We start from the raw sequence: 18,782 nt of genomic DNA on the forward strand, positions 1-18,782 counted from the left end.
AGTAATGTAGTCAAATTTGCCTTAAAAGGCTCTACATTTCACTCTCAACCTGTATACAACACACTGTACCTATGTTAAGCAATTTAACTGACCTTGGAAACTGTTAAAGAAAAGTGCTTACGTTTTTTTGTTAAATGTTTCAGGAAGACACGCCTTTTAATTTTTTTATGTTTTTTCCTCTTTAGGACAATCCTGCTTTTCTTCAAGGCGCACCATGCTGAGCGTGGATCGAAATATCGTTAACGACCACATCCCCTGATTCATTTCTGCCCTGTGCTTGATGTTTGGGAGCTTCTATTGTTTCAACATTCATTACCCGTCAGAGCTGGCATCAACGCTGGAGTTTCTGCAAAGGTGTGTCTTTTGTGCTTGGCTTTTACCAACATTGTCGCTATTGATCTGAAACTAATCTAAAGTAGCTGCTTTTTCCGGATAGGAGACATTTTAATTTTATAGGTGCCGTTTCAACATAATAGCTTGAAAATAAATTATGAGTGTTTCACAGCAGATTACGCATTTTTATTGATACAGTCTTCTGTTGTTCTTTTTCTCTCTCCAAGGTGTTTTTTCTCCATCAACCCAGAGAAGGGCACTAAAGTGGAGAAGACCAACACATCCCGTCTTCACGTGAACCCAAGGGTCCTCACCTTGACCCAGGATCTTTCGGATCATGAATGGTGCGAGGTCTGAACATGGACTTAGTAAGACTCAGTACGGTGTTTCCCGCAGGATGTTTTTCAGCAGCGGTGGTGTGGCCCCCGAACCCTCTAGGGGTGTCCGGGGGCATGCGCCCCCGGCCGGAATTTTTTTGTACCCTTTACATTGGAATGCATGAATCTGGTGCACTTTGAGAGGAGAATATGCACTTAAATCCTATTCAAACAGTCCTGTGTATTACTGTAGATGGGATTATTGGTGTTGTAACTTTGCCTTTTGTGTCTTCATTTACAGATTTTTATATTTTTGTATAGTAATATTTAAACAAAAAATGCCACAACGCAAATATAATTTGCACAATTTATTTACAGATTTTTGCCTAATGCTTAAACACTAAACATGGTTGCTATCCCAAAAAGAGCGACAACACGCACACACACACATAGGCCTACACACACACACAATACTAGAGGAAAAACGGCACGGAGGTTGCGGTTTATAGATACATAAAATGATTGGGCTCAGAGGGTTTTTAACACTGGTGGTCATGTAGCGACACATTTTAGCAACTTACTTTCTCTCTCTCTCTCTGTCTGTCTCTCTCTCTCTCTCTCTGGCTCACTCTTTCCTTCTTTCTTCGATCTTCCGCTTCACTCGCTACTGCTAGAATCAATGTAACTTTGCAACCGTGTAGGGTAGCCTACTGCCAACAACTGCCACACTCGCTGTGTATTTTTCTTCTTTGATGTTGGTTACGTGACGATGTGCCGCGTGCTGCGCAATTGACGTTACGCGCTGTACATTTTCTAAAAGGAGCTACGTAAAAAAAAAAAAATTAGGAGAAGGATTTTTATTGCAGCGGCGGAGAAAATTCAGCAGCGGCGGCGCGCCGCTGCTGTGTGAACGTGGGGGAAACACTGCAGTAAGATGTATGGCATGCCACTCACAGCTTGAAGGTTTATATCAGCCCATTATGTTCTTTGTATTTCAGGCTTAAACAGTGAGTAAAACTTTCAGACAAATTGTTACAGAATTTGTATGCAATTGTGAAGTTTTGTTTGTTTTTTGTTTCCTCATTTAGATGTCTGTACCATAATAGCTTGTTTTAAGAAAGTGGCCATTTTGTATATAATTTCTAATTGTAGCTATTCTAAAAATGCACAAATAGTAAAAATACCATTTGAAAAGGTGAACGTGACCTTAATTTTTCTTTATTTTTTTTTTACACTCAAAGTTCATCTTATCTTTATATATACAGTGGGGCAAAAAAGTATTTAGTCAGCCACCAATTGTGCAAGTTCTCCCACTTAAAAAGACGAGAGAGGCCTGTAATTTTCATCATAGGTATACCTCAGCTATGAGAGATAAAATGAAAAAAAAAAATCTAGAAAATCACATTGTCTGATTTTTAAAGAATTTATTTGCAAATTATGGTGGAAAATAAGTATTTGGTCAACAACAAAAGGTCATCTCAATACTTTGTTACATGCCCTTTGTTGGCAATGACAGAGGTCAAACGTTTTCTGTAAGTCTTTACAAGGTTTTCACACACTGCTGCTGGTATTTTGGCCCATTCCTCCATGCAGATCTCCTCTAGAGCAGTGATGTTTTTGGGCTTTCGCTGGGCAACACAGACTTTCAACTCCCTCCAAAGATTTTCTATGGGGTTGAGATCTGGAGACTGGCTAGGCCACTCCAGGACCTTGAAATGCTTCTTACGAAGCCACTCCTTCGTTGCCCGGGCGGTGTGTTTGGGGTCATTGTCATGCTGAAAGACCCAGCCACGTTTCATCTTCAGTGCCCTTGCTGATGGAAGGAGGTTTTCACTCAAAATCTCACGATACATGGCCCCATTCATTCTTTCCGTCACACGGATCAGACGTCCTGGTCCCTTGGCAGAAAAACAGCCCCAAAGCATGATGTTTCCACCCCAATGCTTCACTGTAGGTATGGTGTTCTTTGGATGCAACTCAGCATTCTTTCTCCTCCAAACACGACGAGTTGAGTTTTTACCAAAAAGTTTTATTTTGCTTTCATCTGACCATATGACATTCTCCCAATCCTGTTCTGGATCATCCAAATGCTCTCTAGCAAACTTCAAACGGGTCCGGACATGCACTGGCTTTAGCAGGGGGACACGTCTGGCACTGCAGGATTTGAGTCCCTGGCGGCGTAGTGTGTTAGTGATGGTAGCCTTTGTTACTTTGGTCCCAGCTCTCTGGAGGTCATTCACTAGGTCCCCCCGTGTGGTTCTGGGATTTTTGTTCACCGTTCTTGTGATCCTTTTGACCCCACAGGGTGAGATCTTGCGTGGAGCCCCAGATCGAGGGAGATTATCAGTGGTCTTGTATGTATTCCATTTCCTAATAATTGCTCCCACAGTTGATTTATTCACACCAAGCTGCTTACCTATTGCAGATTCAGACTTCCCAGCCTGGTGCAGGTCTACAATTGTGTTTCTGGTGTCCTTTGACAGCTCTTTGGTCTTGGCCATAGTGGAGTTTGGAGTGTGACTGTTTGAGGTTGTGGACAGGTGTCTTTTATACTGATAAGGAGATCAAACAGGTGCCATTAATACAGGTAAACAGCCTCTTAAAGAAGACGAAGTTACAGGTCTGTGACAGCCAGAAATCTTGCTGGTTTGTAGGTGACCAAATACTTATTTTCCACCATAATTTGCAAATAAATTCTTAAAAAATCAGACAATGTGATTTTCTGGATTTTTTTTTTCATTTTGTCTCTCATAGCTGAGGTTTACCTATGATTAAAATTACAGGCCTCTCTCGTCTTTTTAAGTGGGAGAACTTGCACAATTGGTGGCTGACTAAATACTTTTTTGCCCCACTGTACATAGTGTTACTTGAATAACTGGCTAATGTATTTCATGATGACCACAAGCCAATAGTAATATGTGCTGCCTTCCTGGCAGGCACATAATAAGGAGATTAAGTAGTCATTAAAGGTGGAGTCAGCAATTCTGAAGAAGACTGGATGTCGACATCATATTTTTTTTTCCAAGTGAGTGAATATCTCCACTTGATCTGCTTCCTGTTTTCACTGTGTGCATGTAAAATAATCCAGTGGCAATACAGTCTAGGCTCTGTAATCTGGCATGTTGCTAGCTACAGTGGGCCCCCCTTTTTTTTTTTACATACCCTTTATCTACATACAAATTTACAGAGCCTAGGCTTTGTATTAACACCAGATTTATTTTTCGGTGCAAACACAGTACGGACAGATAGCAGATCGTGAGGAGATATTCAATGATTTCGACAAACAGTATTCTCCAGAATTGCTGACTCCATCTTTGAAGGGTGTTAAGAATTCTACTTGTCGGAAAGTCTGTCTTTATCGTTCCTCTTTCAGTACCAACAAGATGGCAACTAATTGTTCAAAGTCATTTATTTTGCTTGTGAAGCACATATTATGAGTATGTTTGGAAATGTAAAATGTTACCTTCTGTGAGATTAATAAATTCCTGGAAAGGCAAGTTATTTGATTTATTTGCTATTTAAGGGCACTAACATAGACATTTTGAATGCCTAATCTGTTAACACTGTTTTCCAAATTCTTTGTAAAGGGCAAACATTTACAAAAGATGGCACTGCAGTTTAAAAGAAAATTGTCTGAAATATTATTCAATCCGCCTGTAATGTATAGAAAAGTTAGTATTCTGCTGAGATCTTATCCTAGCAAGTGGTGAAAAATAATTTTTAGGCAGTTTTACTGTGAGATTAATACTCGGTTGGAGTTATAAAACTAGTTTTTACGCCCTTTGTGATAAATACATTTGCAGTATTTAGGTGTTGATTTTACTGTAAAACGTCATTAATACTACATAAGACACTATTAAAAAAGTAAAAATGTCAATGAAATTTGGTTAAAACAACTGCTTTATAATGAGACTTTTACAGTCAAAAAGTTATTAGGTTGATATTTTTTTGTCTAATTGAATGGGCATAAACGTACAATATGCAACAATTGCATGTAAATATCACAGAAATAATTTGTTTTAACAGCAGCTTCGGCATGTTAATTCAGCAGAAAAGAGCTGTTATATATGCAACAATTGCATGTAAATATCAAAAATATTTTGTTTTAACAGCAGCTTCGGCATGTTAATTCAGCAGAAAAGAGCTGTTATATTTACGGGTGTAATGTAAATTACTACAGTTTTAAACTGTAAAATGTACAGCTTGTTCTGTAAAGTTGTTAACATTTGCACTGTATTTTCACAACCACAGCTGCCAAGTTTTTTTTGTAAAAACAACGGGATTTTTTTTACAGTGTAGTCACCGCGCCCTTCGTTTCAATGGGAATCGCGACAGTATACTTTCAACATAAAGTGTACATAATTATCATTTGAAATTCGTCCCAGCCTTTATACCAGAAACTCTAGGGTCTTTAGTGTAGCGACCCTGGGACATTTAAAGAGTTTGTGTGTAATGTGTTGCATTGTATTTCGTTGTCCGTTATGCCAGTTGTTCTCTGTGCATGCATTTGATGTTCTTCTTGTCAATCAGTGTGGGGGGCGAATCATCAGGTCAGCTGGGGGAGGGCCTTGGGAGAACAGGAGGGTGGGGGCTTGCACGTTGAAGGGACCGGGTTGGGGGGTTGCCCGGGTAACCGGTTGTCGTTAGTGTGGCTTTTTGCCGTTGGTTACGGGTTTCAGTGACCTGGTTTGTAACATCAAAGTTCCTTCAAGTACTCGTGACTGGACATCGTTATGTCACTGGCGAGGTCATTACAATAGCATATAACCACGTTGTCTGATTAGTTTAATTTATTTTTTTACAACTACCAGCTCTCGTTGTGAAGACTAGTCACCGCGCCATTCGTTTCAATGGGAATCGCGACGGTATACTTTCAACATTAAGTGCACATATTTATCATTTGAAATTCGTCCCAGCCTTTATACCACATATACTCTGGGGTATATAGAATATAACCGCGTTGTCTGATTACAGTTTCATTCATTTTTTACACCCTACCAGCACTCGTTGTGAAGACTAGTCACCACGCCTTTCATTTCAATGGGAATCGCAACGGTCTATAAGTACATATTTGTAATTAGAAATTCGTACCTTTATACCACAGATACTATGGGGGTCTATAAGCATATAACCGCGTTTCTTGATTACAGTTTAATGCATTTTTCTCAATTAACCAGCTCTCGTTTTGAAGGCAGTGTTAATTTTGGCAGCTAGATTTAGTCTTTGGCTGCACAGGGTTCTGTTTATGAGAGCCTATAACACCCGGGACCCCCACCATCATTGCTAAATCAAGTCTATTATCTTGCTGATATGTAAAACATCCAATAATCAACTACACCCCCATCCCGCTGCTTTTGGTTAAAGTTGTAATGTTGACGTTTGAGAATGAGAACGAGGGAGGCGCTGAGTCTGAGAACCGTGCATTCCATGATTCGATTCACCGCTACCGGAAACTCGAACGAACGAACGAACGATTCGCAAACAACTCCTCTTGGCGAACTGAATCACGGAAACGAATCACTAAATCCAACTCTACTAACTAACTGAAAGTGACTAGCTAGGTAACTAACAGACTTCGGAGCGCACAGTGACCCCTTTTCGAACGGCTCTGGTTCCGGTGTTCCACAGTATTCGGTGACCCGTAAAGTGAGACACCAGGGGGCGCTGTTGCACAGGTTGATCTGCCTCTGGCGGCATGGCGGCTCTTTCTCTCTTGATACGAACGTCAATATTTAATAACAAGGGGGGGGGGGGGGGGGGGGGGGAGAGCTTATGTTTTACTTATGTTTTTGTTATAATACCAACCGTTTTCCCGCCGATTGTGGTTGCTAGGACAACGAGTGGTTGACAGGGTGGATATATAAAGTAATAACGTTACTCTTTTTAAAACGTGAATTCAGTTACGTGCTCATTCAACATGATGCATGGCTAGCCTTCATCCGACCCAAACTACTACATAGCACTGCTATATCGAATAGGTTTTATTTTATTATTCTTAAATGCTCACCTCGTTAGACAAGATTAGTACAACTCTCTCAGCTAACTAGCCAGCATGCTAAGCTTACCACAGCCCTGTAGCCTTCTCCTTCATACTGGTCCCCACTCCAATCCGACCTGTACTGGTTTCCACCCAGTGGACGCTGGTCCTCCATTATGAAGGCTCTGTGGTCAACGGTCCCTTCAGCGGCAGCACTCATCGACAGCTTGACTTTCGCGCCGGCGGTAAACGTTTCCATGGTTACAGCGAGCTCCACCAATCAAAGACGTCCTGTCTTTAGGATTGTGGGTAATAAACCTCTGAAGAATAAGTCCCGCCTCAGAGGCTCCTGGTTCCATCGGTTAAATGTCTATGGGAAACAACATGGGTTTAGAATGATCGTACATAACAAACTCTAGGTGGCGGGGAAGTAAAGCTGCTCACGTTTTGAACTAGATCTTTACTCTTTCCATCTAGGTTCTTCAGAGTGCTTTAAATGACGTTTCTTTAATTTGTAGCTTCTACAGAAGCAGATACCATCGTTTCACAATATGACGGCTGGTGGTTAGTATATATATATTGGATAGTTACGACATAATGCATTTAATCAAAACCTCTATATATTTATAACAAATTACAAATAATCTAAGAATGCCTAAGTATCATAATAGTAGCTGGTCTGCATTGTATACATTACAACTGTTACAATGCATAGAATGTCATTATAAATGAATCTAAGTGGTCATTGTTAGCTTTAAATAAAGTCATTCCTGATCAGATATACTACAATACGTCTGGTTTACCTCCCATCGGTAGCATTGTATGGTAAAGGGAAAACCATTCAACACGTTTAACTGATCGTGACCTGGTTTAACTGGTCTTAACCTGGTTTGACTGACCCTGACCTGGTTTAACTGGCCCTGACCTGGTTTAACTGGTGTTGACCTGTTTTAACTGGTCCTGATCTGGTTTAACAACTGAAGGATGGACATCCCTGGACAAGGTCTACTGGAGCTGAAAGGGGTCATAACAGAGACAACTGGTGAGGTAGGCTACTGAGAGAGAGAGAGAGAGAGAGAGAGAGAGAGAGAGAGAGAGAGAGAGAGAGAGAGAGAGAGAGAGAGAGAGAGAGAGATGACGATTAGTAGTAATATTATATATTATGTTATACATCTAATTATTAAAGATAAGTTTTTATATTATATTATTATTAAATGATAGCATTATGGTTGTTATTTTATAAATCATATTATTATTGATAAATATATAGCTAGCTGATTAACTAAATAGCTACCCAACTAGGAAACTCACTATATGTGTCTCACTACTTTCTCTCTCTCTCTCTCTCTCTCTCTCGCTCTCTCTCTCTCTCTCTCTCTCTCTCTCTCTCTCTCTCTCTCTCTCTCTCTCACTCTCTCTATATATATATATATATATGTCTATCTCCCCCTTTTCACTCTCTCGTGCTGCTGAAGACTGCAGCAAATTCTGGCCAATCAACTTTGAGCACAGCTATACCATGTGACCATTCTGCTGCTCTATTCACAAATCTAGACCACCAACGAGTCGTTTCACGCACACACATGTACACACATGTACAAACGCAAAATCACACACACACACACACACACACACACAAACACACAAGTGTAAAAGCACACGCACACACACGTACACACACAAACATATACACACACACACGCACGTATACACAAACACTCACACGCACAAACACACACAGATACTCATGAGTTCACATACACACACACACACACACACACACACACTCTCACACTCTCACACACACACACTGACTAACGTAGGCAGAACATCCACAGCAGTCCCCATCAGTTATGTCAGTTCTAACAGGATCCCTGGGCCAGGTGAAGGGTGGTACTTCTCTGCCAGTAGCTCTGAACCCGACGTGCTCGATGGAGGCTCCATGTTGCATTGAACATTGGAATATACATTTAACATTCAGTAAACATGATGTGTAAACAGGGCACAATAATACTCTTAATGGACTCCAACATCTCTATATAAATAAACTTAATTTAATCAAATCAGATTCAAACGAAGGCTGTGAGGTCAGCTAGAAGGAAAGCATGGCAGCTATCATGGACTACAATCAAAACCGTTTTGGTTTCAAGGTAAATTAGCCATATTGAATAACTAGCTACAAGCTAAATTATCCATGTAGCTAAACTAGCCATTAAGGTCAACTAGCTACAAGCTAAACAAGTAATTTAGCTAAACTAGCTTCAAGCTAAACAAGCCACCATGTCCTAACAATAACCAGTGGGCTAGCAACTATTGGGGACATCCCTATGTTCCCCAGGTCCTATGTTCCCCGGGTGCAAAGGGTTAGGGTCAGGTTTTGGGTTATGGTTAGGGTGAGGGTTAACCCTAAACCTAATCCTAACCATAACCAATCGGAGGAGAGCCATTCTAACCAATCACAGGCGAATCAGAGGCGAAAAAGGCGGTACTTGCCCCTACCATCCTACGAAAAAAAGATTTGCTCACAGGGTCCTATGTTCCCCGGTCACACACACAGCGGGGAACATAGGACCCGGGGAACATAGATACGCTCCCCAACTATCTGAGGATAACAGTTACCAATTGGCTAGCAATTTGCTGCTCTGTGCGTCTAGCAGTAACTAATGGGCTAGCTACTAGCCGCTTTCTTGGGCTATCGGTTTATTATTAGTTAATTATTGGGTTATTGGTATAGCTACTAGCATTTAGCTCAACATTAGCTATCTAGCTAGCTTGAATTGGAACTGCTTTAATTCTATTTTTAGGTTCCTCAGATGGACTCCATCTTTATACCTTTCCATCCCACATGTTCAGAGAGGAAGTGAACCCGCAGCATTGAGAACAAGGAGCTCATGTTGCAGATCATGTCACTCGGGAGTTCATGTTGTCATAATGGAGTTCATGTTATTGTGTAGTTCATGTTGTCAACCTGGAGTTCATGTTGTCATAGTGTAGTTCATGTTGTCATCCTGTTTCTCTCTCTCTCCCCCCCTCTGTCCCCCCCTCTCCCTCCCCCCTCTCTTCCCCCCTGGCTCTCCCTCTCCCCCCCTCTCCCTCTCTCTCTCTCCCCCTCTCTCTCTCCCCCTCCCCCCCTCTGTCCCCCCCTGGCTCTCCCTCCCCCCTCTCTCCCCCCCTCTGTCCCCCCCCTCTCCCTCCCCCCTCTCTTCCCCCCTGGCTCTCCCTCTCCCCCCCTCTCCCTCTCTCTCTCTCCCCCTCTCTCTCTCCCCCTCCCCCCCTCCCTCTCCCCCCCTCTGTCCCCCCCCTCTCCCTCCCCCCTCTCTCCCCCCCTGGCTCTCCCTCTCCCCCCCTCTGTCCCCCCCCCTCTCCCTCTCCCCCCCTCTCCCTCCCCCCCTCTCTCCCCCCCTGGTTCTTCAGGTCCTGGAACACCTGTGTGAAGAACAGCGGGTCTGTGTTGATGCGCAGCATGTCGGCGCTCAGGCTGGAGACCAGGGCGAGGCCGCGCTGCCAGAAGGCGTCCCGGCTGGCCTCGACCAGGAAGGGCTTGACGGGGTAGGAGATCTCGTTGCCCAGGTAGGAGTAGGACAGGTAGAGGCAGCAGAGGACGCAGGCCTGAAGCTCCGCCTCCGAGGAGATATCCGCGTCCACCGCCTCCCGGCACAGCAGGTACACGAACACCAGGTTGGCCGGGGTGATGAAGCCCTGGTCCTGGACACAGGGGTAGGCCTACCGTCAGTGAGTCCCACCTTCAGTTAGTCCTACCGTCAGTGAGTCCCACCTTCAGTTAGTCCTACGTCAGTTAGTCCTACATTAGTTAGTCCTACCGTCAGTGAGTCCCACCTTCAGTTAGTCCTACGTCAGTGAGTCCTACATCAGTTAGTCCTACGTCAGTGAGTCCTACATCAGTTAGTCCTACCGTCAGTGAGTCCCACCTTCAGTTAGTCCTACGTCAGTGAGTTCTACATCAGTTAGTTCTACGTCAGTGAGTCCTACATCAGTTAGTCCTACCGTCAGTGAGTCCTACATCAGTTAGTCCTACGTCAGTGAGTCCTACATCAGTTAGTCCTACGTCAGTTAGTCCTACGTCAGTTAGTCCTACATCAGTTAGTCCTACCGTCAGTGAGTCTAACCGTCAGTGAGTCCTACGTCAGTTAGTCCTACATCAGTTAGTCCTACATCAGTTAGTCCTACCGTCAGTGAGTCCCACCTTCAGTTAGTCCTACGTCAGTTAGTCCTACATCAGTTAGTCCTACGTCAGTGAGTCCTACATCAGTTAGTCCTACCTTCAGTGAGTCCTACGTCAGTTAGTCCTACGTCAGTTAGTCCTACATCAGTTAGTCCTACCGTCAGTTAGTCCTACCTTCAGTTAGTCCTACATCAGTTAGTCCTACGTCAGTTAGTCCCAACTTCAGTTAGTCCTACCTTCAGTTAGTCCACTGTCAGTTAGTCCTACATCAGTTAGTCCTACCGTCAGTTAGTCCTACCTTCAGTTAGTTCTACCGTCAGTTAGTCCTACATCAGTTAGTCCTACGTCAGTTAGTCCTACCTTCAGTTAGTCCACTGTCAGTTAGTCCTACATCAGTTAGTCCTACCGTCAGTGAGTCCCACCTTCAGTAAGTCCTACGTCAGTTAGTCCTACATCAGTTAGTCCTACGTCAGTGAGTCCTACATCAGTTAGTCCTACGTCAGTGAGTCCTACATCAGTTAGTCCTACATCAGTTAGTCCTACATCAGTTAGTCCCACCTTCAGTTAGTCCTACGTCAGTTAGTCCTACCATCAGTTAGTCCTACGTCAGTGAGTCCTATATCAGTGAGTATGACCATCAGTTAGTAGTGGTAGTGGTAGTAGTAGTAGTGCTATAGTAGTGGTAGTGGTAGTATTATATTTAGTAGTAGTAGTACAATAGTAGTAGTAGTAGTAGAAGTTGTAGTGGTAGTAGTAGAAGTTGTAGTTGTAGTATGAGTAGTAGTGTAGTAGTGGTGGCAGTAAGAGTAGCAGTAGTAGTGATAGAGTAGTAGTATAGTAGTGGTTGTATTAGAATAGTAGTGGTAGTATCAGTTTAGTAGTGGTAGTATTATTATAGTAGTGGTAGTATTAGTATAGTAGTGGTAGTATTAGTATTAGTATAGTAGTGGTAGTATTAGTTTAGTAGTGGTAGTATCAGTTTAGTAGTGGTAGTATTATTATAGTAGTGGTAGTATTAGTTTAGTAGTGGTAGTATCAGTTTAGTAGTGGTAGTATTATTATAGTAGTGGTAGTATTAGTTTAGTAGTGGTAGTATTAGTATAGTAGTGGTAGTATTAGTATAGTAGTGGTAGTATTAGTATAGTAGTGGTAGTATTATTATAGTAGTGGTAGTATTATTATAGTAGTGGTAGTATTAGTATAGTAGTGGTAGTATTATTATAGTAGTGGTAGTATTAGTATAGTAGTGGTAGTATTTGTATTAGTATAGTAGTGGTAGTATTAGTATTAGTATAGTAGTGGTAGTATTATTATAGTAGTGGTAGTATTAGTATTAGTATAGTAGTGGTAGTATTATTATAGTAGTGGTAGTATTAGTATAGTAGTGGTAGTATTAGTATAGTAGTGGTAGTATTAGTATTAGTATAGTAGTGGTAGTATTAGTATTAGTATAGTAGTGGTAGTATTAGTATAGTAGTGGTAGTATTAGTATTAGTATAGTAGTGGTAGTAGTGGTATAATAGCACCCACCTGCTAGCCCTGGACCAATAGGAAGCCCCGCCCACCTGCTAGCCCTGGACCAATAGGAAGCCCCGCCCACATGCCAGCCCTGGACCAATAGGAAGCCCCGCCCACCTGCCAGCCCTGGACCTATAGCAAGCCCCGCCCACCTGCCAGCCCTGGACCAATAGGGCGCGGTCGACGTTGCGGAGCCAGGATATGACCTCGCTGGAGGAGAGCTGCTGGAGGCGGGAGCAGCGGCGGCACAGGAAGTCAGAGAGACAGAGGAGGAGCTGACCTGTGGAGGCCTGACACGCACACACGCACACACACGCACACGCATTATACTCACACACACAATTACAATTAGGGCATTTAGCAGACGCTTTTATCCAAAGCGACTTACATCGGTTAATACACACATTGACACACCGACGGCAGAGTCAACCACGCAAGGCGACAGCCACTAGACCCTTAACCAGTTAGGGTTAAGGGTCACACACACACACACACATTAGACCCTTAACCAGTTAGGGTTAAGGGTCACACACACACACACACATTAGACCCTTAACCAGTTAGGGTTAAGGGTCACACACACACACACACATTAGACCCTTAACCAGTTAGGGTTAAGGGTCACACACACACACACACATTAGACCCTTAACCAGTTAGGGTTAAGGGTCACACACACACACACACATTAGACCCTTAACCAGTTAGGGTTAAGGGTCTCGCTCAGGGACACTCAACACTCAGCTAGGGGGGGCTGGTGATCGAACTAGCAACCTTTCGGTTACAAGACAACTGCTCTACCTCCTGAGCTAAGCCGACGCATTATACGCATTATACTCACACATTATACTCACACACACACACACACACATTATACTCACACACACACACAAACACACACACGCATTATACACACACACACACACATTATACTCACACACACACAAACACATTATACTCACACACACAAACACACACACATACACACACACACGCATTAAACTCACATACACACACACACACACATTATACTCACACACACACATTATACTCACACACACACATTATACTCACACACACACACACATTATACTCACACACACAGACATTATACTCACACACACACACATTATACTCACACACACACACACGCATTATACTTGCACACACATACAAACACACACACACATACAAACACGCATTATACTCTCACACACACACACACACACACATACATACACACACAAACACGCATTATACACACACACATTATACACACACACAAACACACACATTATTTATAGTATACACACGTACATTATATACACACAGGAAGTAGCCCCCTATAGGCCTACACACACACACACACACACTATACACACGCATTATACACACACACACACACACATTATACACACGCATTATACACACACAAACACACACACATTATTTATACACACACGTACATTATATACACACAGGAAATAGGCCCAAACACACACACACACACACACACACACACACACACACACACACACACCTGCACCACGACTCTGCGCGGGGAGAGCAGGTCTCGCGCGGGAACGTGCACCGGTTTGTGTCCGAGCCTCGCGAGGGTGTCGGTGTTCCGCGGCTCTGCGAGTGGCTCGGCGCTCCGCGTGCCGTCGCGCGTTGTCGGGTTCACCTTCTTGGCGCCTTTCCTCTTTGCGGCTACGAGGCGCTTCCATGTGAGCACGTACAGCAGCTGGGCGCGGCCCCTCTTCAGGCTCCCTTTGATCCCCGCGGGCTGAACCTCCGCCTCCCGCGCGCTCGGTGACAAGGACAAAACGGCGCCCATGATGCTGTCTGTACGGAGCTCTCTCTCTCTCTCTCTCTCTCTCTCTCTCTCTCTGTACGGAGCTCTCTCTCTCTCTCTCTGTACGGAGCTCTCTCTCTCTCTCTGTACGGAGCTCTCTCTCTCTCTCTCTCTCTGTACGGAGCTCTCTCTCTCTCTGTCCCTCTCTCTCTTTCTTTCTCTCTCTCTCTGTCTGTGTCTCTCTCTCTCTGTGTCTCTCTCTCCCTCTGTGTCTCTCTCTCTGTCTCTCTCTCCCTCTGTGTCTCTCTCTCTTTCTCTCTCTCTGTCTCTCTCTCTCTGTGCGTCTCTCTCTTTCTCTCTCTCTGTCTCTGTCGCTCTCTCTCTGTCTCTCTCTCTCTCTGCGTCTCTCTCTCCCTCTCTCTCTGTCTCTCTCTTTCTCTCTCTCTTTCTCTCTCTCTCTGTCTCGCTCTCTCTCTTTCTCTGTCTCTCGCTCTCTCTCTCTCTCTGCGTCTCTCTCTCCCTCTCTCTGTCTCTCTCTCTCGCTCTGTCTCTCTCTCTCTCTCTCTGTACGGAGCTCTCTCTCTCTCTCCCTCCCTCTCTGTCTCTCTCTCTCTCTCTCTCTCTCTCCTGTCGCTGCGGCGAGCGCACTGGTGGAATGCCGCTATAAAAGATAGGATGAGAGAGAGAGAGAGATGTAGAGGGAGAGGGAAAGGGAGAAAGAGGTAGAGAGAGAGAGAGGTAGAGGGAGAGAGAGAGAGCGAGAGGAGCTCTCCTTGGTCCTGGACCTACGGGCGGTATCGGTCACTGAGCGTGATGACGTCGCCCTCTGGCGGCTGAACGTGTTCTGCGTCACAGATCGAGCGGCCGTGTAGTGGTGTGCCGTTAGGGGCGCTGTTTCCCCGCCCCTCTGAACTATAGATATGATCATATGACTCCCCCCCCCCCCACACACACACACACACACGCGCGCGTACACACACACACACACACACAGTGTCAACTCTTTAGAAAAGTGCCGAATCAAATCAATTCATTAGCCTATCATTTGTTATTTTTGATGTATCATTTATGTATGTATCATCTATTTTATCATATTTTATTATATTATTTTATATTTCATGTATTTCTGTGTATATTTCTTATATTATATATATCAGATATTATAGATCTGATAGTATATTATCAGATCTACCTACATTATTTTATTAAACATAACGCTATATCTTTATAGCAACAATGCACCAATACAACAGACAAATAGCCCCCCCCCCCACACACACACAAAGCGCATTAGTTCGAGCGCTTCCCGAATGGAGACTACATTTCCCAGGATGCATGTCACCCGAACAAAGCTAACCCGTTAGCCTTTAGCTCCCCGGTTTCAGAGCGGCTGCTATGTGGTCCCAGCGGGTGGAACATTAATGAACGTCCTCATATCTCAGGAAGAGGATAGTGATGAATATGAAGGGTGAGGAGGAGGAAGGTGCTCATTGTGTGGAGAGGGGGCGTGGTCAGGGAGCGAGAGCGGCAGAGAGACATAGAGACAGAGCGGCGGGACTCTAGAGAGAGAGAGCGTGGTAGAGAGACAGCGAGACAGAGGGCAGGACTCTCCCTTTCTTCCCGTTGTGAGGGCTGGATCCGTGTCACACACACACACACTCACACACACTGATAACACACACACACACGAGCACGCTCCTAACCACACGAGCACGGTCTTTGCTCCTCTTCATCTTCATCATCCGTCGCGTGCCTTATGCTTGAGCTCGTGCGGCCCCCAGTACCGAGGCGATGTGTTCCGTAGCGCGAGGAGCCGCGGAGAGGAGGATGGAGACAATAGAACCGGCGGTGCGCGCGCTGTGAACCCGGGGCTCGTGCTGGAACCGACGGAACCAACGGTCGAGGATAAAAGGAAGCCGCCGCCGCTACCGACGGTTCTACCCGTGTCGGCACGAGAGGGGTGTGTGCTCTCTCCATCACACACGCGCACACAACGCGCGTGCGTGTGCTTTGATTGACGCGTGGACTCCAAAGCCCATGTGTGTGCGTGTGCAGACAGGTATTCATTGATTATTGCTTGATCAGCAAGTCTGCCCAGACGAGCGTGCGCGTGCAAGTGTCGGGGATATCCGTGCGCGTGCGCGTGATGGGGAACACGGAGAGCATGGAGAGCCAGCTGGCGGTGATCCGCGCGCGAGCCGCTCCGGTGAAGCTGCCCATGCCGGACCCGACGGAGCTCGAGGAGCGCTTCTCCATCGCCCTGGTGAGACACACACACACACACACACACACAGACACACACACACACACACACAAATACATACAGAGACACACAAACACACACACATACACACACCATACACACAGCCATGAACACACACACCGTTGCACTGAAAGGCTAGTCTGTCTGAGACACTGAAACCTGTGTGTGTGATGTGTCTGGTTTGAATTCAAAGAGAATTTATCAGTCCACCTGTCTGTCTACCTGTCTTCTTGTCTGTCTGTGTGTCTACCTGTCTGTCTACCTCTTTGTGTGTCTAGCTGTGTGTCTACCTGTCTGTCTGCATGTCTGTCTACCTGTCTGTGTGTCCACCTGTCTGTCTACCTGTCTGTGTGTCTATCTGTCTGTCTACCTGTCTGTGTGTCTGCATGTCTGTTTACCTGTCTGTCTGTCTACCTGTCTGTCTACCTGTCTGTGTGTCTGCATGTCTGTTTACCTGTCTGTGTGTCCACCTGTCTGTCTACCAGTCTGTCTACCTGTGTGTCTACCTGTCTGTGTGTCTGTCTGTGTGCCTGTGTGTCTGCCTGTGTGTCTACCTGTCTGTGTGTCTACCTGTCTGTGTGCCTGTGTGTCTGTCTGTCTGCCTGTGTGTCTACCTGTCATTGTGTGCCTGTAGACTAGCAGTAGAGTTAACCTCAGACTAACGTCCCTAACCCACAGACGGCTGGACAAAGAAATCCACCGAGAGAACTCATGTTGACCTTCTCTGCTCCATCCTCCATCTTGTCACTCACTGAGTTTCACCATAGCTCCGCCCCTCATACTGGCAACACACCAGGAAAGCCTGCGTAGCTCCGCCCCTAACCAGGAAAGCCTGCGTAGCTCCGCCCCTCACCAGGAAACCCTGCGTAGCTCCGCCCCTCACCAGGAAAGCCTGCGTAGCTCCGCCCCTCACCAGGAAAGCCTGCGTAGCTCCGCCCCTCACCGGGTGTAGAGACCCAGGGGGAGAGACCCGGGGGGGAGAGACCCAGGGGGAGAGTCCCGGGGGGGAGAGACCCGGGGGGGAGAGACCCAGGGGGAGAGACCCGGGGGGAGAGACCCGGGGGGGAGAGACCCGGGGGGAGAGACCCGGGGGGGGGCCCAGGTGTACTTTGAGATGTTTTGGATCTTAAAACTTTCCTAAATCAGAAATGCTGTTTGTTTTTTTTGTGAATTAAATTATGGGCACAAAATCAAACCATCTATGTCTCCTGTCTCTCTCTCTCTGTCTCACTCTCGCTCTCTGTCTCTCTCTGTCTCTCTCTGTGTCTCTCTCTCTCTCTCTCTGTCTCTCTCTGTCTCTCTCTCTGTCTCTCTCTGTCTCTCTCTCTGTCTCTCTCTCTGTCTCTCTCTGTCTCTCTCTCTCTCTGTCTCTCTTTGTCTCTCTCTCTCTCTCTCTCTCTCTCTATGTCTCTCTTTGTCTCTCTTTGTCTCTCTCTCTATGTCTCTCTCTCTCTCTCTCTCTCTCTCTCTCTCTCTTAGAACTCTATGAACCTCCCCCCTGACAAGGTACGGCTGCTGCGTTGCTACGACAACGAGAAGAAGTGGGAGCTCATCTGTGACCAGGTAGGAAGAGGTCATGACCCCGGACCCTCTCATGATCCCGGTAGGGTCAGGGGTCAGGGGTTTTGCTATGTGTTATTATATTGTTATTATAGCTTTTGTTTATTGTGTGTTATATTGTGTATAGTGTGTATACTTGTGTGTTTAATGTCTATGATGTGTGTGTGATATTGTGTGTGTAACGTGTGTGGTTGTGTGTTGTGTTAGGAGCGTTTCCAGGTGAAGAACCCACCCCACACCTACATCCACCGGCTGCACAGCTTCCTAGACCCGGCCGTCACCCGCAAGGTGAGCCCACAGCAAGGCCCCAGTAGGACTGCTGGGTCAGAACCTCTGCTCCAGCAGTCCTACTGGGTCAGAGCAGAGCTGTGATTGGTTGTAATGCATTGCTGGGATTGGTTGTAATGCAGTGTTGTGATTGGTCTCTAGAAGTTCCGGAGGCGGGTCCAAGAGTCGACCCAGACCCTGAGAGAGCTGGAGATCTCCCTCCGCACAAACCACATAGGGTACCTGTCTGCCTCTCTACCTGTCTGTCTCCCTCCGCACAAACCACATAGGGTGCCTGTTTGTCTCTCTACCTGTCTGTCTCCCACCGCAGAAAGCACATAGGGTACCTGTCTGTCTCCCTCCACATATGTGTGTATACTGTATATACATGTAGTATATATATGTATAAAATATTGTATGTATATATATATACATATAATATATATACTGTATATATGTGAGGGACAATGCCCTCCGCGTCCTCCATTATCAGGAATAATGGAGGACGGCGGAGGCCTTAGAACCGCCGCGCAGCGTCCATTCACACCTGATAATGGAGGACGGCGGAG

The 18,782-nt window shown here is 45.5% G+C and overlaps 2 protein-coding genes across 2 annotated transcripts in view; one reads left to right on the forward strand and one right to left on the reverse strand.

The window, feature by feature from the left end:
• Window positions 1-10,029: 10,029 nt before the first annotated feature.
• On the reverse strand, window positions 10,030-14,165 carry LOC307074282 (cyclin-dependent kinase 5 activator 2-like; the record flags this gene model as incomplete). Its single annotated transcript, XM_079734298.1, has 3 exons — window positions 10,030-10,332; window positions 12,481-12,618; window positions 13,869-14,165. Coding segments are annotated over 3 exons (738 nt in total), but the record flags the coding sequence as incomplete, so codon positions are not given.
• Window positions 14,166-15,880: 1,715 nt separating this feature from the next.
• LOC307074578 (formin-like protein 2) overlaps window positions 15,881-18,782 on the forward strand; it is a 40,753-nt gene continuing 37,851 nt past the window's right edge. The window contains exons 1-4 of the mRNA XM_079734783.1: window positions 15,881-16,386; window positions 17,866-17,949; window positions 18,154-18,234; window positions 18,376-18,452. Coding sequence (XP_079590909.1) covers window positions 16,270-16,386; window positions 17,866-17,949; window positions 18,154-18,234; window positions 18,376-18,452 — 359 coding nt within the window. The 5' untranslated portion in view covers window positions 15,881-16,269. The remainder of the gene's footprint in view (window positions 16,387-17,865; window positions 17,950-18,153; window positions 18,235-18,375; window positions 18,453-18,782) is intronic.

The sequence above is a fragment of the Pollachius pollachius genome (genome assembly GCF_949987615.1).
Source record: "Pollachius pollachius genome assembly, chromosome: 4".
Classification (NCBI taxonomy): Eukaryota; Metazoa; Chordata; class Actinopteri; order Gadiformes; family Gadidae; genus Pollachius; species Pollachius pollachius.